The sequence below is a fragment of the Parasteatoda tepidariorum genome, chromosome 1 (assembly GCF_982258835.1).
Source record: "Parasteatoda tepidariorum strain Cologne lab strain chromosome 1, Ptep-v5.0, whole genome shotgun sequence".
In the NCBI taxonomy this organism is placed as follows: domain Eukaryota; kingdom Metazoa; phylum Arthropoda; class Arachnida; order Araneae; family Theridiidae; genus Parasteatoda; species Parasteatoda tepidariorum.
The window spans coordinates 49,933,557-49,956,060 of record NC_141755.1 but is presented as its reverse complement, the minus strand read 5'-3'; the positions used below and the strand labels follow the sequence as shown (position 1 = coordinate 49,956,060).

Genomic DNA, 22,504 nt, shown 5'->3' with positions numbered 1-22,504 from the left:
TTGCTTGAAAACGATAACATTGCGTGATACGAAGAATGTAATGCACCAGCTGCACCCCAGCTGATAATGAAATAGAACAACAATAATAGATTATGAACTAGATTTTTAAACTAAAGTTATTGCTTGTATTAAATATATCGAATTGTCAGTGAAGATTATTGCAAAGTAGTTCAGAACATTATTTATGCATGATAGGCTATTTATTCTTTTATCTGTTTTTTCGAAATTTTTTTCATGTTGCAAAAGCTTATATGCATCAAAATTGTGCGTGGTGTGTTTTAAATCTAGTATTTTATATAAAAATTGATATTGTACGAAAATTAGAGATATTAGAAAATAAATGTATAAGAACGCGTTTCTAGCGACCACAAATTTGAATTATTTACTCAATTTTGGCACGCAATTTGGTATTTTAGAAAATTAGACCTATGTCATTAGTAATGGCAACAACTAGTTATAATGGTAATTAGTAGCTTGTTAATTATAGGTTAATGAATAGGTAATTAATAAAAAGGATAATAGATAGATAGTTATTTCAAAATAAATCATAATCCCTAATTCTCAATTCGCAACTTATCAATCCTCAATAATTATAATAGATGAATAGCTAGTTAATAAATAAAACCATATTTAAAACATTTTTTAACAGTAAAACTTTAAAGAAATTTTTTTTATTAAGGAAACGTGCTTAAAACATTAATTTTTTTCAAAATTAAAAACGCAAGTGACATTGTGCTTACTTCTTTGTGCAATATTCGAAAAAATTCAAGTTAGTTTTTATACATTTTAACACAGTTCTCAAATTCATTTATTGATAGCCTTAGCAAAAATAATTAAGGAAGAAAAATTGCTGAACAACATTACAATGATAGGTGGGGCGCAAATAATTTTAACTATTATAAGTTTAAAAAATTTTAAAATTAAGAAAAAACTCTTCTCAAAATGTTACTACACATTAAGTTATGTTCTGAAACAGTTGATGTGAATCTTTAAAAATATGCAAAATTGGATCGATATGATTTTTGCATAAATTTTTATTTTAATTAAAATCAATAAAAAGACAAAAAAAATAGTTAAATTGAATAGTTAATTACACTATCGCCAAACTATGTATATTTTATGAATAGCTGTTATCAATATTTTTAATCATTCGTTCCCGTAAGCGCAGTGGTACGCATGTTGAATGGTAAAGAATGGAAAAGCGATACTATGATATATTTTTTTAAAACTATGTAGAGGGCAATTTTCTGTTTTTAGCTATCACCTAAATTTTTTTTTTTTTGCAAAAGTGGAAAAAAAATTAAATTTTGATATCTTAAAATAAATTGGATATAAAGATATTTTTTAAAAAAATACTCTACTGTATTAGTAGAGAGTGAGACTGTCCCAAATCTCATAACAACAAAAAGGAACTTAGGTAGGTTGGGTGTAACTAAATATAAATATGATATTTGGAATATGTGATTAAGGAGATGTATTTGGTTCAATGTAAACTTGGTGTCAATCAGAATAATTTCTTGTCATAAGTTCAAATTCCAAAAAATATTATTCTGAAACATTATTTTACGCACTCTAACCTTTCGAAAAGTGTGCTAAGTAAAAATCCATTTATGGAAAAATTCAAGACAATATCCGCCTAAGGATTTCTCTAAAATAGTTAAAAAACCAATGTTAAAAGCTAAAAATAATCTTGATAACTTTATTTCCTTTTCTTCATTTTTAAATTAGATTTTATAAAAATAAAAATATCATTTGCAAGTATTATTAATTCTTAATCGTTATTAATTTATAAAATAAATAATATATATTTTATATATTATTTATATATTATATAATAATATATATATAATATATATTTTTATAAAATCAATAATAGTTAATAATTTGTTTTATTGTGATTTTTATATAGAAGATATTATTTGAAAATTTAATTGCAATAATAAATTAAATTAATCTTTTGATAAAATATTAATATTCATAAATAGTGCTTGTTATATTTAAGGAACTAGATTTAAAAAAAAGTTTTATTCACATAATTTGTTTTAAAAGTTAGAGTTTGGATAAAAACTATCATAAACATAGTTTGGCATCTGACACAGTTAATAAAATATGATAGTCTACATAAACATCGTTTTTGAAATAGGCCTGTTGAAAAATAATCTTCTTTACTTTCATAAAGTTTAGAAACGTATCAAACATACCAATAATCATCTTTTATTAACTGTGCCAGATATAAATTATTAGTACACATTACTTTTGAGATAATTTTTTTCTAGATTCGTGTTTGTCAAACTATATGAATGAATTACATAAATATCTTACTTTTGTATTATTAAAAGTAAGCCGTGGTGGCTAAGGGGATAGAGCACTTGCCTTTCAGTGAGGCAACCCAGATTCGAATCCAAGCGTTGGCTGGTAGAATTCTGCTTCCGGCACGGATCATCACTGCATCGTGGTTTTCCTCTGCATGTAACGCAAATGCGCATTAGGTCCATCAAAAAGTCCTATACGAAGGCTAGTTTGTCTCAATGCTCAATTCAGGAGGTTACTTGTCACCTGAATTGGGTTCAAAATTATAGGGCTACTGAGTTGAACAATGATAGTTGTGAACTCAGAATTGGGTTGACTGTTCAACCTTAGTTAGAAGACAAAATAAAATAAAATACTATTTTATAAATACTGTTATTTTTTAAGTAATAAAATTATTTTCGAGTTTGATTGTTTTTCAGAAATTGTTTTACCAATATTTTTGAGCTGTATATTTCTTAAAAGTATTTTTATTGAAAAAATGAGAAAAGGAGGAAAATAAAGAAATACACAGTGCATATCAAACCTCAACTGTTTAAATAGTAAAATGCGTTTCTCTCGTGATTACTGGTTTTATACCCGTTGTTATTTTAGGGTTAGAACAAAACACCCTTAAGGTGTATTCATGATAAGAATATGGGTATTTGTAATCTTAAGGTGTACTACTAATACACCAAATTTCAGTCCAAAGGGTATTTCTTAAGTCGTGTTTTTCCCTTTTCACGCCTTGCAGTAGATAATGCGCCTCATATAGTAGAAACTGAAAACAAAAAGGAACTAAATATACGAATAATAGATCCATTTAGAATCAGTTAAAAAATAATTCACACTCTTGCAGATTAATTTACTGTACAACTGGCACATTGAACTACGTATTGAGCTACAACAATAATGCATTATTGGCATTAATAACTTATAATTAAGGAAATGTCGAATCGAAATAACATACAAGGCACGCCCAAAAAGGTAAAGAGCTGAGAAAGATATCTCTCAGGTGAATGTCTGTTTAAAGAATATGTTAAAATACTTTATTAATAATCACTGCATAAACTGGAATTGCTTTTAGGCAACTTTGGCGTCATCTTCAGACGGAACTTTTGGCATTGCTCTCGATGAAATATACAGTTGTCCCTTTACTTTTTTGTTTGTTACAAAGTTTAACACGTCCTTTAAAAAAGAAGAGCAGCGTCGATAAAACACGTAAAAGCCTTTGGGGTAGATTATTACCGGGAAGGTTTTTGTGTGGTCATCTACGAGCAAATAATCCTTAGGCGGTTTTTTTTTTTTACTTTTCTTGTTTCTTCGAGAAATAAAATAAAGAAAGAACAAATTTTTTTTTACCGGAGGGAGAATCGTAAATAAAGTGACCTAATGTTTTTCCTTGGCATTGAACTTCGATTGGGAAGAAGAGGAAAAAAGAAAAGCGAGTAGTTTGATTTGTTCAATGAAAGAAAAAGTAAAAGAAGAGCGTGCGTGATGTTTGATCAATGAAATAAAGAGAAGAAAGGAAGAAAAAAAAGGTGGAAAAAGACATTTCAAGCAAGAAAGAAAACGTTTTTTAAGGATTTAATTGCTTTTTAGATCGAAAATTTCTGTCGAAATTTTGGACGCTGGTAAATTTTAAGTGGACATTTCCTTATGTTCTTTTTAAGGATGTATGTATATATATATATACACCGAAGAGCCATTACATTATGACCACCCTGTTAATAACATGTAGGACCACTTTTAGCCCTCAAAACTGCTAGCACCCGCCGTGGCATTGATTCCACAAGGTGCTGATAGGTAGTCTGGAGTTTCTGGTACCAAGCCCTCACCAACTGGTCCTGCAATTCCCTCACATTGCGAGGGGGTAGCGTGGTAGCACGAATTTGGTTTTCCAAGTAGGACCACAAATGCTCTACTGGGTTAAGGTCAGGTGAATTTGGGGGCCAATACATGACTTGAAAGTCACTGGAATGTTCCTCGAACCAAGCCATGACGATTCGATCCTTATGACACGGTGCATTATCCTGTTGGTAAACACTGTTGCCATGAATGGGTGAACCTGGTCTGCAACTATGTTCAAGTAGCTTACAGACGTCAGGGATTGTTCTATGAGGATTATGGGTCCTAATGTGCCCCATGAAAACATTGTTCCTGGTCGAGAAGGTCCTGGAGGGTGGTCATAATGTAATGGCTCTTCGGTGCGTGTGTGTATATCCACGTTATTATAATTTAATCAAATAAAAACAAGGCAACGAAATAAATTTTCAAATTTTTAAAAAAATATAAAAATTATAAAAAGTGTACAAAAAATTTATGTGAATTATTAGTATTTCGCATTCTTAATTTTTTTAAAAATATTTTCTTTTCTTCTCTCTTATTGTTTTTTACCTAATTTTTTTAATTTTTATTTTATTCTCTATTATTTATGTAATTATTATATTATATTGAGAATTCTTGTAGCTCATGCGCAATTAATAAAACTTAATTAAATTTCTTATTTTTTGTGCGTCTCGCTTTGTCAAGAGATAAACGATATTGTTTTTCGAATTCCAAATCTGTCAATCTATTTCAGGGGAGCTCTATTTCTCAGATTATATTTTTAAGGGGCAACATAGGCTTTACAGGGTTGAAAAAAAGCTTGTTTCCAGTAACTTTTTTTAAAAAATTTTAATTAAAAAATGATGTTATTTTAACTTTGAGCTTACAGCGAAACAATAATAATACTTTGTAACGTTTTCTTGTAAGTTTAATCGATGGTTTTTGCAGACCCAGATGGATAATTTATTTACAAATAAGTAAGTAAATATATAAATAAATGAAAACAAAATAATTTCGAGGTGATCAGGGGAATTTATGATAATTTCATCTGAAATATAAATTAAATTATATAAATCAAATCTAGCTGAATATTTTCTGTTAGTAAGTGAAAATGTTTCAGAATTGAATGTAGTGTTAAAAAAAATAAATTTGAATATTTAGCAGAGTTGCATGCAACAGAAGTACCATTTTCGGTGAAATATAAACCATGAATGCATGCCCTCTTTGACATAAGGAAAAATGTATTTCGTTCAATTACTATTCAAATCTATCTAGAAAAAATGTGCACTATTGTATATGGTTCGGTGATGGAATGTAAGACTTTCAAAAATGAAACAATATGGCAAAGAAACATCCTCTTTAATATTGAAAGATAACAAACCATCTACGAAACTTCACAAACTCCAATTAACAAGTTATTCTTTAAAAACATTAAAAGTTGTTATAAAAAGAACAATTAAAAACTTAAACTTTTGATTGTAAATGTCGCATACTGCAGGTGGGCGTCACCGGGAAGAAATTGGGATACCGGGACGAAGTCTCGGACGCTGCACAACAACCTCTCTCGAAGGCAAACTGTCATCTGTTTAAATACTGGACTTCAGCCTTTTCACTCCCTGCCTTGGCCGCCGGTTGATGCTCCTCCGCCGGTATTCATCCGCGCAGGAACTATTTCGGTTCGTCCTCCTACCTTCGTTCCCATCCTCGATCCTTCTACCTCAGTTTTCCATGCAATCTGAGCTGACGCAACCAACAGCCTCTACAACTATTTCCTATAGAAAGATTCTAAGAAAACCTATACTCAGCACTGTAAAAAAAAAAAAGAAAAAAAAAAAAAAAAAAAAAAAAAAACGGAGAATTTACAAAAACTCAATTTTTCAATTTTCAACTCCTGATTGTCGAGCCTGATAGGAGGAATTCTGAAAATATTTTCTCCAGCTTTTTAAGTCCAATTGATTTATAACATTGGAAAAAAATATTCTTAACATGTCATAGTTGTTGAGATAGTTAATTTAAAGTAATTTTAAAAATTTCGAAATTTATGTAACTCCTTCAGAAGAAAAAATAATCAGTTGAAGCTCACTAATTTTTGAATGAGGCTTATAGGGCCCATTCTCCATCAGTTTCATCACGTGGGTATTTGGTTTAAATGTTTCAAGAGTGAAAACTATGACACGAAGGATTACAAAGGTAAAGGAAAGCCAGAAACGTTTGACGATGTACTCTGTAGAAAATTCCGGATCACATTACGGTAAAAAGTTCCAGTTCTTCTTAGCGTACAAAAAAAAAACAGACATGCCATAATTTTTACAGTAACATTTACTGCAAAATCACTTATTCACTGCAATTAAATAAATATTACTGTCAAAATTACGGTATAAAATTTTAAGGTAAAAATGAATTTTACCGATTCTGCACTCAAGGTGCCAGTTCTTTTTACCGTAATTTGATCCAGAATTTTCCAAAGCGCCATGCAGAGTTGGAGGCAATATTGAACAAGGATTTATGCTAAACTCAAGAAGGACTTGGGAAATCTTCAAAAGTGGTTCATAAATATTTAAATTATGCCACCGAAAATTCACGAAAATGGACTAAAAACAAGGGAATTAATTACGTGTAACAGAGAAAAGCTTATATATAGCTTACTTGTTCAAGAAGACCCTCTTGTTCATGGCAACTCTTTTTTAGAAAATTTAAAAAAAGTAAAAAAAAATATAAATAAGTTCAATTCAATTAAGTGTTCCAATTTTCTAAAACACCATTTAAAGAAGATAATTTTTCAGAATTAGTTATTCCGTGAACTCAATTTAAAATCACTACTTGTCTTTTAACACCCTATGGGTTATTGAAAAGCAGACGAACTTTTAACTATGCAAGCGATCATTAAGGAAGTTTAAAAATCATGTATTTACAATTGTTTCCTCTTCAACTACAAATAATTAGATATAATCGGTTATTACATGCTCGATTTATACCCTAACCTACATAATGATCTCTAATATTATGAACGGGTGATTATCAAAATCTTTTACACGAGAAAAACTCGATTGATTTCGAGTGGTCATTGATCGAAGGTTAAAAAGGAACCAAACTTAGTGAACAACGAAGTCAAATTAATATTCTGAGCAGACTCCTCCCTAGAGAACTTTTCATAATTTGGTTTATCTTCGTTAATAAAAGCGCCAGAAGAAATGTATAAGATTTAGAGCAATGGGTACATTTTGTGAGGTGATAGAGAAAATTCCTTTGGCTACTTAGATAAGACAAAATATGTTATAATTAATTATGAGCTATTCTTTTTCTCCATGCTAATAAAAAATCCAGTATTAATGCTTTGCATGTCTACGTAGGTGTGTATATAAAATGTCTATAACACGAACGAATAATTTAATTTGATATATAATAATGCTTTTCTATTTTTACGTTGATTCAATAATGAATTCAGAGAACGTTTTGAAAAAAGTTTAGGTCGTTTATTTATTTATTTTTTTTTAGTTTAATTTTGTTTCAGTTTCTGAGTTTTTGCCCTGAAAAATAAAGTTCACGCTTAACATAAATATCTATATATTATAAATAGTAATTGCTTTTTTTTTAAATTCTGATTTTTATTTTTTCTAAAATCACCACTCTCTTGATCTAATAAATTAAATATTTTAGACTAGGAGCAAACGAAAAATTCTGAACAAATTAAAAAATACTTTAAAATGATCTAATTTTTTGTTTTATCATTTCATAATTGCTTATTATACCGCACTGAGAAAAAAAGTGAGATATAAACAACCAGAATATGGTAAAATTTACAATGTTTTTGACTCAATGGGAACACCAAAAAGCTCAGTAATTTTTAACTAAGCGTTTCGGTAATGATTTAGGTAAAATGAAAAATAGAATATAGATTTATAATGTATGATAAAATTTAGTGAAAGAGGTAAAATTTGGTAATTTCATCATGATACCTTAGAGCACGGCATAAAAACCATTTATTCGGTTAAATTTACTTTTCTGTTTTGTATTTATCACTAAATGCAGTAATTAAAACTAAAATTTCCAGTGAACCATATGACTAATATGACCATAGGACAGTTACCATATGACTAAATGAATGGAAAATTACCAAATGAATGGCTTGAATTCTATATATTTTGGTTTTATTAATCAGAATTATGTTGCTGTTTTTTATAACAAATGTTATTACAATACAATACTGTAATTTTACCAGAATTTGTTTCTCCTTGTGTGCGTTATTATGATTATTTGTTATTGTTACATAAATATTGTTTATTGTTATATAAATATTTATTTATTAATGTGCATATTTTATTTAGAATTTAGAGACATAAAACGGTAAAATCTGAATACTATAAGTTTTAATTACAGGGTCTTAAACAACATAAAAACAGCATGCAGCATTTGTATTAAAAACAAGCTTCTTGAAACTGTCACTTTCTTCTGATTAGTTAGTTGACAATGAGTACAAGTATTATAATTCTTAAATGAAGCACTATCTAAAAATTTTAAATCTGAAAATAATTTACAAGGCTTATTTTTTGAAAGAAATTTTCTAGCTGAATTTCATTTTGGTTCGAACTATAATTTACGTAAATGAGTATTTTATTTATATTAAGTCTATTTAATTAGTTTGGAACTTCAATCTCTTTGATAAACAATGGAGGTGATGATTACAAAGTTTATTTTATTTCTCATTTTTCTTGGTGATGATACTAAATAGCATATTATTTTTCTTCAGGTTTAATTTCATTCTGTGGTCCGCTTGTAAAAAGTACATTTTACAAAAAGTTGATAAACTATTTGCTTAAGAATTAATATAATCTTAATGTTTTTTTCATTACTATAATCCTAATGTTTTGCTAATTAATATAATCTTAATGTTTTATTATTTAATATAATCTTAATGTTTTATTAATTAATATAAGCTTAATGTTTTATTAATTAATATAATATTAATGTTAATTAATTTAATCATAATGTTTTTTTGACCCAAGAATAAAAAATTAACTGTTAACTGACAGTTGACGTTTTCGATATTTTCTCAACTAGGTATTAATTTTTACTTAATCTGCTTGAAATAAAAGTCTCTACTTTTTCCAGATTAATTAATTATAGTTGATAAAATGGTTGGATAAAAGATCAACGATTTAAAATAACAATTAAAGAACAACGGAAAGGAATAAAAGAGTACAGTTTGTTACGTGGTTTGTATTAAGCAGAAAAATTTATTCTCATTACATTTCAAAATTAGCTGTAAAGTTCGTCAAGAGATAGAGCTGATAAGAGAAGCAAAGTTCAAAGTGATGTTTTCAAAATGCCACTATTTTTCGACAGCGAGGAGCATTTTAAGGACAAATATAACTGTTACCCTTTCAAATATTTCAATTGAAATGGTCAGTCATGTACTAAACATATCTTTCCCATATTCTAGTTAATAGCGCCATCTGTTGAAGAACATAAAAACTTATTTCCAAATCTTTGTTAGATTAAATAATTGGTTTCTTAAATAAAACATTTTTGTTTCAAATCGTAGGGTCATTTTTGTGAAGCGAGTTATGTTTCGTACATGCTTTTTATTGCTTTATAAAAGTCAGTTTTATTTTGATTTAATCTCTTTTCTTACTATTCATAAAGACATACACCATAAAATAAGAAATTAAATTATTGAAATTATAAGAAATTATTTTATTTTTCGTAAGAGGCGAGGAAATTTTATTGCTACCAATATTTCACAGCAAATTAGAACTAAAAAAAAATTATTTAACCCTAAAAATTGACTTTTAAAATTTGTTATAGAATAAACTTCACCTTTCTTAAAGTGTTGCCAGGCGAGTATTAACAATCTAAAAAACGAGAAAGCGTAAATAAAAGAATAGTTGAAAAGAAATATTGAGCTGGAAAAAAAAATAATTCCAGTTTTTTTCCTAAGTCGTGCGAACAATAAAGCCTGCCAAATAAAAACCTATTTGTGTTTAAATGCATAGCTGTTATTTGTAAGAATACACCAACAATAATTTCTACTTCAGACATGAAAACGAATTATACGTCAGTTTTAACGACATGCTTGGGAATTGCAGAGTGGTTTAACCACTTTGCGACATTTCTTCTCAAAGTACCGACTGTTTTGCATGCTAGTTGTTTCGTTTCGCTGTAAATGACAATTGATAGTATTTTAATTGTTCGAGAAAATTATGTACGTTTTTGTCGGAAGTTTGATTCTTCTTCCTATTTCAATAGATTTTACTTCCTAATTATTCTCAGGGCAAAGAACTTTCACTCGATTTTCTCTAACCCTTTTTTTTTATTAATTTTTCTTCCCGTATTGTTTGCTAAGACATATTTCACTCTAAAAAAAATGGAAAATTTTTATAGTGGATTATATAAGGAAATAATAGATTATGTTTAGCAGAAAAAAGTATGATTATTTTTTTCTCAACTAAACATAATAATATTTTTTTTTTGGATGAAGAAAGATATGATAGTTTGAATTACTTAATTGTTTTATTTTTAAATCTAAATGAATAATTCCAGTTACTAGATATATTCCGAGAGATATTAATATAAAGTGTGCAAAATAAAAATGGAACAACTCAATTAATTTCAATTAATTGATCGGATTTTCACACATTAACTAGCAATCTTAATGATCTTAATGACTATTTTAGGCCAATCGAGAGATTGGTCTAAAATAAGCTATTTAAAAAGTGCAGGCACTATTTTAGGATACGAATTCAAACAGAAACGTACTTTTTTTAAAAAATAAACATAACTTTTTTTCGACGCAATCTAATATTTAACTGCCAAAATATAAGGCTAGCCGTAATTTGTTAAATATGGCTCCCAAATGTTGCCAGGACAGCAGTCGAAAATTTTTGTTCACGTATTGTCGATTTCACTTTTTTCATGTTTCGTCATATCTCTTGAACTACTGAAGAGAATTAAAATAGTCTTGTCAAGATTCACAATTGTGAAACTTATGGAAATAGACATTTAAGGGATCTAACCTGCGACCTCTCTCCATTCCAAAGTATGTGATAGTAATTCAATATTGTGGTTACTTCCCATATTTTGAGGATTAAGAATTCATATCCATCGACAAAAAAAGCATGTTTAAGGTGAAAACGTACGTTTTTGCGCATAAATTTTTAATTTAAAATATCATCTACATAAATTAATTAGCATATTTAATGTTAGATCAGCGTACCTTTAATCTTAGCATCTTAGTTTGAGAAATTGTAATTACTATTAAAGCGTTCAGTATTTTCTTAAGCGCACTGTACTATCACGTCTGTTATTTCTGACATCATATAGTACTAAAAGAAGTATACACGATGGGCGAAATTTTTAATTTAATCTATTTTATAAATTTTCAGTTAACTTTTCGGTTACTCAGAATAAAAAGAAAGATAAATATAATGCGTTTTTAAAAAAAAAAAAACGAATTTCGACTTTTAATTACGTACTAATGAGATAGTCATTTCCTTAAGTTATTACTATTCATATAAATATATACGCATGAAGTTTTTAAAAAATTTTTAAAATTTTGCCAACTACAGTGTAAAAAAGTCTGGATCAAATTACGTTATAAAGTACCGGCACTTTGGGTTTATCATCCACAAAATCCATTTTTACCGTAAAATATTATACCATAATTTTTACAGTTTTTTTAATTAGGGAGTTTAAGTGATTTCGCTGTAATTTATTGTAAGAAATCCGGTATATAAGATTTTTTTTCCGTTTCATGTTCCAGTAAAAATACATTTCACGGTAAAAATTACTGCCACATTGAGGGCCGGTACTTTTTTATCGAAATTTGATCTGGAATTTCTTAGGGTGGATTACGGATTAAAACGCTTAAGAAAAATGGTTTTATATATGCAAAAATTTCATTTATTTTACTTTTTAAATTTTTCTTAATTCGTGCATGAATTATTGGAAAAAAAGTAATCACCAGACATATTCACTTTTATAACATCACATTTGTATAGGGAAAATATAATGTTTTATCTAACATCCCGCATTTTAATTTTCTAACTACTGCATGTTTGATACGACTCACTTTCTGCAATAGTTTTTCATAACTTTAGCAAGAGCTCTTTATACTTATTATGAAAATGGTGCAATTTGATTACATGAAGAAATGCCTCATTCATAATTAGAAGATATTAGGAAAAGCTTCGCAATTTTTTGTAAATTAAAACTAATAATTTAGCAAATTTTAATTTGCAGACAAATTAATTCGTTTGTTTATTTGTAAATATAAATATTTAATATTTTATTTTTACGAAATATAATCCGATAATTTTAAATGTTTCGTGAATCTGTACAATATCAACCAATTGTTAACATATTTAAATTATATAAAAATGCGAATACTTGCGAATACTGAAAATGTAATAAGGAAAGGCATTTAACATGAATGAAAAACTAATAAAAAATTAATATTTCAAATTCTTTGAAGCAAGCTATCTTTGTTTTTCAACATATTACGTAAATAATAAGTATTAATAAGTATAATGAAATAATAGGTAATAATAAGTATAATGAGTAATAATGTTATAGGTGTAAACAATAAGTTATAGTGTCAGGTTATAGTGCAAAGAGTTTTAATATATCTGATCTGTTTTCTTTATTCCCCCCCCCCCCAATTTTTTAATAACGTGAGTATTTGTACAAATATAAAAAAACAAGTTTCAATTTCGAGCCGTGGGTCACAAATTAGAATTGTGTATTTGCTTGGAAAATTTAAATTATATTACATCAATAAAATTTCTTTATGCAAGTTTAATGATTTTTTAATGCGCTTTTAGATGACTTCGATATTTTGAATATATTTTTCAAAAGTTTTTAAAAATATTTACAATAATACATTCCTTAAAGATATATTAAGTTGCTATTTCCTTCAGCATAATGTTTTTCTGTGTTGTGTGTTTTATAATAAATATAATAACAATAACAAATATAGATAAAATATAATAACATTGATAAATATAATATAAAGCAATAATAATATGATAATAAATATAATAACGTTTTACAACCCGTAACAATTTTCTAAATATTTAACAAAATCTAATCGTTTGTCATCTACCGATTTAAATTTTTATTGCTTATTTGAAATATTATCTTTTTGAAAGAAATATTTAACAAAATGTTTTTTTCCTCAGGGTATTCTACGGCCTCGTTTTATGAGTGCTGCTGATTATGCCTTTTATCTACGGCGCCATCTTGTTGCAGAAAGACGCAAAAATGACCCGGGTGTCGGTCACCCAGGGGACGAGACACTATCCGTTGGTATCCCTAGGTTGTCCTTCCTACTCAGGAGACTAGAGGAGGACATTCAGTCTTCGTATCTTAGGTAAGGTTCACTCCTTTATGAAATTTTATCTTCAAGAAATTTTAGGCTTAACACTGTCGAAGGGATTAATGGATATCGAAAGTAATGGTCTTGGAAAGTCGTTTAGATTTGGCTAGCGGCAATTCGGCGAGGATCCGAAATTCTTGTTCCCATTGTTTGAAAAGTGAGAGGAGCGTGTGATTGATGTTCGTTTATGTTTATATTACTATGCTTTCTGAAAGACATGCATTTAACAATCCAGAGCTGAGGTTGCTTTTTGGGATCAATGCGAACTTAGAACAATTAATGAGATCAAATTTCATTTTCTAATCGAAGCAATAATTGATTTATTTGTCGCAAAGCTTATATGCTTGAAATATGCTTTTTCACTTATTTTATAGAAAAAAGAAATTTCGAAATATCGAATTTAACATTTTGTTCAAGGATATGAACTAAAGTTATTCAGCTATATAATATTTAGTAGAGTAAATTTACGATGGTATTAAGTACAGTAAAAAGCAAACCTGCAACACATTTTTTTAGTTTCATAGTAACATTTTTGCAACTTCTTTTTGAGTTTAAGACAAAGATATCTATTTGGCTTGTAGGAAATATAATTTTTTCCAATTAATATTATTCGACATATTATTATTAGCCACAGAACACATAGTCAACACATATTTAATTTATTTATGACCAGTGTTGAGTGAGCGATCCATTTAGGAAATGTGCGACTCATAATGCTTAATTCCGAAGTCTTGTAATTTTGAAAGTAACTTAGAAGGTAACTTAGAAGGTAAAGAAAAACGTAGGTCAAGCATTAGGCTCTGTTTGTATTGAAGTTGGTGCAAACCCGGAGCATTACACGAACTAACCATTTACAGCTAGGACTCAAATCCTGGTCGCAACGATGAAAAACTCTATCTACAAATAGGCTCGGTAGCAGAAATTCTCCAGCACGGCAGCAGGTGCTACAGATTATTACAGTACCTGCAAATTATTTTTCATCTTAGTTTTGTTTCAAAAGCAAAAAAAAAAAGAAAAAAAGAAGGTAAGATTGCTGAGACTTTTTTTTAAACATCTCTAAACTCGTCACTAATAAAAATTATGCTAAATTCAGATAATACCACAAAGAACATAAAGTAAAAAAGTTTTTTTTCTTCTGTTACTTGATTTTAGGCTTTAACATTATATGGACCTACTAAATCTATTTTTAGTATCATTCTACACAAATTTAACTTAAATAACAAAGTTTTTAAAGAACTTTATGTTCGGAAATATTGCATCATGGATGTAAGATAAAGCTGGCCAGGATAGCCTGGTCGGTAGGGCGCTGGGCCCATGTCCGAGAGTTCGTGGGTTCGAACCCCGCCGGCCGAAGACTCCCCGTGTAGTAAAATGACTGATGCACTTTAAATCTGTCGAGTAGCGAAAGTCCTCCATGTTCCCATAACAAATCAAACTTCAGAGGGTACTGGTTCGATCGTTCTCTGATTCAAGTCAAAATTATGATCTGTTGATGAATGAATGGATGTGTGAATGGGTCCGCCCTGTAAAAGGGTTGGGACGTATGCGTGGCTGAAGTCGTATTCTTGGCCACAGATGGCGCCACTGAAAAACAAGAAGAGCACCCTCTGCCTTAGTTATAAGTATTGTTTTCATTTCAGTTTTCTGGAAGAATTTGTGTCAGATGTACATGAAGGGGTGAGCTGTCTCCTCAACATCCTGAGGACGAGCCAGGAGAGGCAAAAAGGAGCCGGACTCTTTACTTACGTCACCCTTAGTCGGGCAAAGCAAAGTCTAATTAATAAGGGCGTAGTAAGTACCCGACTCTTTATTTAACATTTTACCTCTCTGGTTTTGGATTTATCTCGATATGCTTCCATTGCAAAAGCAGTATTTGGATAAAGAGAAACCCTACATTTTTCGTATTTAAACATTTACATATCTGATGAGCACTCGTTAGTCTTCGCATTTTATTAAGTAAAAGCGTCTGTTTTTTTCCTGCCTATTAGTCATTTGTAAATGAAATCAAGGAGAAATCACATTTAATATAATTTTCATCTAGAATTTTTTTTATTGTTGTTACTAAATCTTTTCTTATTGGGTCTCTTATTTATAACATATTTGGAAAAAGAGAATAACATGCTAAAAGCTAACTTAATTATTGTTTACTTTAACTTTTTATTTTAACTTTTTATTTTAATGAGTTAATTATTTTTTCAAAATTGCTAGAGGTTTGATCCGCTGTTTCAATTCAAAATTTTTTGATAGTTACCGCTGTCAAAAAGTATATTGAGAAAAGCGAAGCAAGGAAGAATAACGAAATATTTTCGCAAATTATAAAAAAATAAATAAAAAAAAAACGGATAATGGAATTGTTTTTAAATAGTTCAGCTTGCGGATACAAACTAAATTTATCTAAGGATTTCTGTTCATATTTCTTATTTTTCATCCGGAAATGTTTTTTTGATGTTTCTTGAGACATAATTATGGCTTGCAAAATTTTAGATATCTTATTATTGCAGCATAGGTTTAAATATTTTTATCGGTCCAATCTCTCTTACAGTTTGCTAAACCATTATTAAGTAGGGATGTTTGATAACTTTTTTATACTCTTAAAAAGGGTAGTTTGAATTTTAAGTAAAAACTGTAATAATCCGAACGTATGACAGACTTTTAAGCTTTCAAATAGTGTCAACCTTGAAATGTTATTATGTTAAAAAATATTTCAGAAAAAGTGAAACCTCTCATGTTACCCATAACAAAAGCTATTTTATGGCAAAAGTAGTATTTGAATAACGCCTTGCAAATTATAACTTGCGATGGTAGCAAATTGAAACTCCACTATATTTCCATCTATCAAATTTAAACATGGTGCTAACGCAGAAGATAACTGCAGCTGGTGCTTCGATGTTTGTCTACATCGAGCATAAAAGAAGATTTCTAATGGCAAAGATAGCAATTTTCCTACAGGAAATTATTGAATCACGTTTGTAAAATCCGCAGAATAAGTCAAATTATTATTCTTACACTCCATCGACTGCTCAAAGTACACAATAGGCAAATTTCTCCGTGATTATTAGAACGTATTTTAAATATTTTCCTCTCGTATAAAGGAATAAAAATGAAAAAAAAAGTCTTATAATGAAACGGATAAAAACACATCAGTCAAACAGCAAATCGATCGGTCAAATCAAATAATTTCTTTGGTGAGGCAAATTATCGAAATTACAATCGCCGAATAATTTACATTCTTCCCCTTTCACCCGTAGAATTTGTAATTTTAATCTTCCAAATCCAATAATATTCTAAATCGTGTTATTACTTTTCTAGAGAGATCAAAAATAGAGAGCTCCATCAGTCAGCATGATTTATCCCGCCTTTTAATACGTTGAGCATGAATCAAGGTGCTACTTTGAGCGTCGTAACAAATGAGATAGCTGACAGGCTAAATATCCCCGGAGGGCGCCAAAAAGCCAACAAGGCACGATCATCTTATTAATAACACCCCCTAAAAGACTTGTGTTTTTGGAACCTTCAATGCAACAAAGCCTGTCAACTATCATCTGATAAAGGCCTTGACTGCTGCTTTGGCGGCCGGATTTACGATGAAATTAATCTCACAATGGGATGCGTATTTCGGAAGCTTGGCGATATCTTTGTTTTCAAATATGCTTAAGAATGTTTTTAGTTTGACATTTGATTTAACGCGAGTTGAAGTTAAAATACTTTTCTTAAATGTGTAGTAGGATTTCCGGAAGATTGAAAACTTTTAGCTAGTATGATATATCATTTTCTCGCATTAGATAAATCGTTGTCAATAAAAAAAGCTCACTTTTTTACTTTGTAAAAATAGCCATTTTGCTTTTTCTTTACTTATTCTCTTTAATTTTTAAAACCACCAAGTTTTTGACGCCAAGGAATGGCGTTAATTCAAAAAGCATACCCATAAAAGTCCCTTGTGAGTCAGGGTTTTCTACAATTTTGTAACCAATGGCATGATGTTGACAAAGTGTTCAGCATTATGCTGAGACCCCTTTTACTTTTTTGATAAGCTGGTGCTTGATGATGTGATGTTGGATTGAAGTCGCCAACGGGAATAGAACCAAATCCCTTTATAATGACAGCTCAGTGAGTTAACCACTGAGACCTCGCGTTGTTCATTTATGACCTTTTAAAAATATTAAAAATTTACAAAAATTGTGGATAGTAAATTTAGTCCCATTTCTAGATAATTAAGAAAAACAAATAAAAAATTTTGCGAGAGTTTGCTTTTTAGCAAAGGAATTGAATTCTCTCGTTTAAAGTGATTATTTTTAGTCCATTTGTGAGGAGTTATATACTAACCAAAAATTTTTTTATGAATAATGTTTTTTAAGAATATAAACAAATCTTTCTTTTGCTGTTGCTAAATATAATTTAAATTTTAAAAAAGAAATCCAATTTATATGGGGAAGAAAATATTGCAAATGATCACTGGCTTCCTTTTTGAAGTTAAGAAGTAAAAAAAAATTGTCTGTTTGATGTGATATTTTTTTTTTGCAAGAAGGAATGGAAATTTTATAAATGTCAAAAAATATTAAAAGCTTGATCCACTTTAATATTTGGTCATAAAAAGATTTCAGAGGGGGGGGGGAGATGTGTTCAGAGGAAGTATCACTTCAAACTGCCAATCAGGATGGATATCGTTGCTGCTTTGAAATATGGCAACAGCTTAACCATTTCAAGATTCAATAAAGTTTTTACTAATCACAACGATAACTATATACTATAGTTGTTGTTTTTGTTGATGATCAGTTGATCTATTTCTTTGATTTCCATTTAATTAAGTTAGGAATGGTTCCTCGTATATCGATAGAAGAAAGAAGTAGAAATCATAGTATCCAGAGCTAATCTAAAAGTTGCACGAGTGTTTGAGATATAAAAAATTAAAAATAAGCGGGAAAAAATTTTTCAGAGAAGAAAAAGAAACCTCTAAAATAGACCAGAATAGATACCTCTATAAAAGTTTGATTGCTGGTTTAATTTTAAATTTTTTACTGAATGTTTTTTATTTGCAGCATTTGCGTTTAAACTGTAATGTAATGTTGCTGTTATTTTTTATTTTCTCGTAAGTTAATTTTAATGTACGTTATCTTCGTATGTTATTTAACATGAACATTGAGCAAATACAAAAGAATTTATTTAATAACGTACTTTTTCTGAACAAGCATGCATTTCTTTTGCAATCTTGATCTGTTAAACAAAATATGGTGCGAATAGTTGGGTAATAAGGAAAAAAAGTTTAAGTCCCTTGATGTTAATTAAAATTTTATTGATAGAATGAAAATTTTGTGTCTTATTAACCATTCTCGCAAATTAATTAGCATATTTAAAGTTAGACACTCAAACCCGTAAAATTGCATATTAGTAAGTGAAAATATAGTCATTAGATCAAAAGCTATTTCCGTCACCGTGCATTTCGTCTAATATAAATTTGCTTCGAATATTGGATTTAAGCTTTATTGATATTTATTCTTCATGTTTAGGGTTAATAAAATTATCACATTCTTCATTATTTTCTTTGTCTTGTTCATTATGAAAAGTTATTTGGTGTAAAAAACTCATTTATTAATGATTTAATACACTTGCTATAACAACTTGATATCTTTTTGCACTCGGATAAAACTTTTTCACATCAAAAAAATTGTGCAAAATTGCTAATCCTAGTACAATGCAAATTGAAACACGAAATTTAATAAATAGGATATTTCATGAGAACGGAAAATTGACGGAATTTTTTTTCTCCATGAATATTGATCAATTCTATCGTTCCCCTTAGATTTCCGCTGACACTTCAAATGAATACACAGTCGAATTACTAGCCAACCCTGTAATAATTTGTATTGAATTTTGTTTGCGAAACACTTACTAAAGATGGTGAGAAGGGTTTCTGCAATCCAACAGTCATTAAAATGATGAGTTATGCAATCTATTTCTTTTTTTATTAAAATTTAAAATGAAACCGAGAATAATATTTTGGACATTTGTACATTTGCTTTTTACACCTCTTAATTAATTTACTGATCTGCAGTGTTTTGAATTTAATTTGCAATTCCAGTCATTCAGTTTTTTTAAAATTACAAACCCCCAATAATTAATCTTCAAACCTAGAATTGCGAAAAGCATAAAAGGTAAAAAAAAGTATTTTTTTTCACTTAAAGCTAAGCTAAAGTAAATTTCCGTTATCTTTTACAAACCTACATAATTTAATATCCTCTGGTAATCATTATCCAACTAAAGGTTGCGAGAAAGAGTTTGCTGATGTATCCGTGATGCATCTTGTTTCCTCAACGAAGTTTGATCAGGACAAGCATTAGAACAATCGATTTGGCACATTTTAATCGGCACCTTAATGCCCTGAGGAATGTTCTAGCTTGTCTTCCTTGACATTATGGCTCATTTCGTCAAAGCTTTCTCTGCATAAATTACGCCTAAGTAATCATTTGGTGTTGAGAAGAATGGGTGCATGTTCCTGGTATTAAAATGTTCCAAGGGTAAGATTGTGACATTATTGCTGTCTTCTGAATGATAATTACCAGTAATGGTTTGTACACAATCGTGTTATTATTTAATGGATTGATCTGTTTTCTACATGCAAGTTTCAATTAGTTTTATGTTCTGGTCAGAACTGTTGTTAGCATCAAATGGTATCCAAAAATGACATCTTTTTTGATAGATTATTTAAAAGAATTGTAGATTTCTGATTAGCACTGCTATATCATTGTCTGATCATAGTTGTTAGCAAGTAAATGGTATCCAAAAATGACATCTTTTTTAATAGATTATTTAAAAGAATCGTAGATTTTTGATTAGCTCTGCCACATCATTTTCTGATCTACATGGATGTAAACAATTAAATAGTATCCAAAAATGACATTTTTTTCTCAAAAGAATTATAGAGATTTGATTAGCATTGCCATATCAGTGATAGTATCTTCAAAAACTATTTCTGCCAAAACGGCTGTTTTTAGATCACGCTATTGCTTTATCTATTTATTTTGGAATGGTTTTTTAAGTACTTTGTCTCAAGATTCTACGTTTGAATCATTTCTTGTACCATTTTGGTCTCAATAGAATTTCAAAAAATCATGACTATTGAAAGGAGACGATATAAAGTTACAAATTTTATGAATGGTTAAACATTTATTTCACAAAACCTTTTGTTTACGCTTAAAATTTGAGAAATTAAGTTCACACTACCTTTTTAATTCAATATACTTGATAGAACTTAAAAAAATTGGCGCTTTTAGTTCGAATAAAATTCCAGTAGTGAAAATTTTATTCTAGCACGAAGTATATGTGTGGCTTAAAATAATGTAAACATGTCTAGTTTTTTGAAAAGTTGGAGCTGTCAAAAAATGTAGTTTAATGGTCAAAACGCAGAAGTAATAATTTTCTAAATTTTATTCCGGAAATTTCTTGCATCCTTTGTATTCTATTTCTAAGGCCAAATCTTTTTGCACTGAGCCCGCATTTTTTGCTTTTAAGATATTATCTGAGTATTTTTTTTTCTTCTCCTGAAAAACGTTGCTTGTCTGTTTTTTCCCTAAAAGCTATGCGTATTGCCACAAAGAAAAGTGAAAAAGGACAAAAATGGAAAAATGCAGATTTTAAATAAAAAGAAAAAAAAATGGAGCGAAATCCTAAATCGTATTTGAAAAAGAAGGAATTTTTCGTAGTAGTTTATCGAGTCTTCTAGTATAAAAACTTTTATATTTTCATTTCTTTATTTTAAAGTAGATATCGAATATAGTTTTGAAATAGTTTCATAGGCTGTCCGAAATCGAAATGGACGTTATATTTTATCAAATCATATTTTTTAAAGTTTATCAGTATTGAGAGAATTTTTAAGTTTCTATTTTTGCAAATATTATTTTATTACTTCAATGTCAATCTCTTACTTAAGAAAAATAATATGTTTTTCAATTGCACTGCAGACAAAACTTTTAGAGAAAACTTAATTTTTTTATTTTTATTTCAACGATTTCATTTTGAGAGAACAACACCGTTACAGGATCAAACATATTTATTTTGTTTTGAATTTTACATAATTAAATTGTAAATTAAAGTTTAATCTGAAACTCATATGTCTGTGTATAAAATTTAAAGACAATTTATCTCGAGCAATGTTTCCTCATTGGATTTAAAAATCACTTAGTTTGAACTTCAGTAAAAAAAGAAGTTAATAGAGATAGGTTAAGCCGTCCTTAGCATATGGAACTGATAAGTCATCAATGAAGTTATCTTCATTTGTTATTTCTTTAAATAAGATTTATACTGGCCTTAATATTATTTTCCTTTATTTTGGAAAATTTAGAAATTGATCTGTTAATGAAAATTAAAACCATAAGTCTAAAATCAGTTATTAGTTGTTTTTTATTATTTTATCATGTGATCCTGTTGAACTTGTGCAAACAATAGATCATACATATTATCTTTATGTAAATGTGGTATTTCAGAATAAGTTAAATATTTACCGTTAACCGATGCAACCAGAAATTTTCAGCTACAGTCTAATTCAGTGGTTTCTAAATGGTGTTCCGCGGAACCTTAGTGGAACCCGCGGAAGGATTAGACTAGATTCTAGACTAGATTCCACTTCAGACCTGTGAATTCAACTGCTTGAGATAAAAACCTATTTTCAGATTTATATATTGATGAAACAATATGATGAAAAAATTTCATTCTTCATTCATTCATTAAATATTAGGGGGACCGGAAAGTAATGTAGTTTCGGCGTAGTGAATATTCGTCAGTCTTAAGAAACCAATTCATTTTTTTATCCATTTGATTCATTTTCGATACAGCATTGAAGGGTTGTTGCTAACGAGGGTGAATACATTATTGATTAAAAATAAAATCTTGATAACAAATATCAAATGCACTGAAACGACATTACTTTCCAGTCTCCCTAATATTTAGGGAATGATTAATAAAATTTAAATTAGGATAAATTTTTGAACTAATTAATTGCATTTCGTTAATTAATGTGTTCCACAA

General features: G+C 29.1%; 1 protein-coding gene across 1 annotated transcript in view; it reads left to right on the top strand.

The window, feature by feature from the left end:
- Positions 1 to 22,504, top strand: part of LOC107449023 (uncharacterized) — a 116,118-nt gene that overhangs the window by 48,499 nt on the left and 45,115 nt on the right. The window contains exons 3-4 of the mRNA XM_016064418.4: positions 13,290 to 13,480; positions 15,127 to 15,277. Of these exons, the coding sequence (XP_015919904.1) occupies positions 13,290 to 13,480; positions 15,127 to 15,277 (342 nt within the window). The remainder of the gene's footprint in view (positions 1 to 13,289; positions 13,481 to 15,126; positions 15,278 to 22,504) is intronic.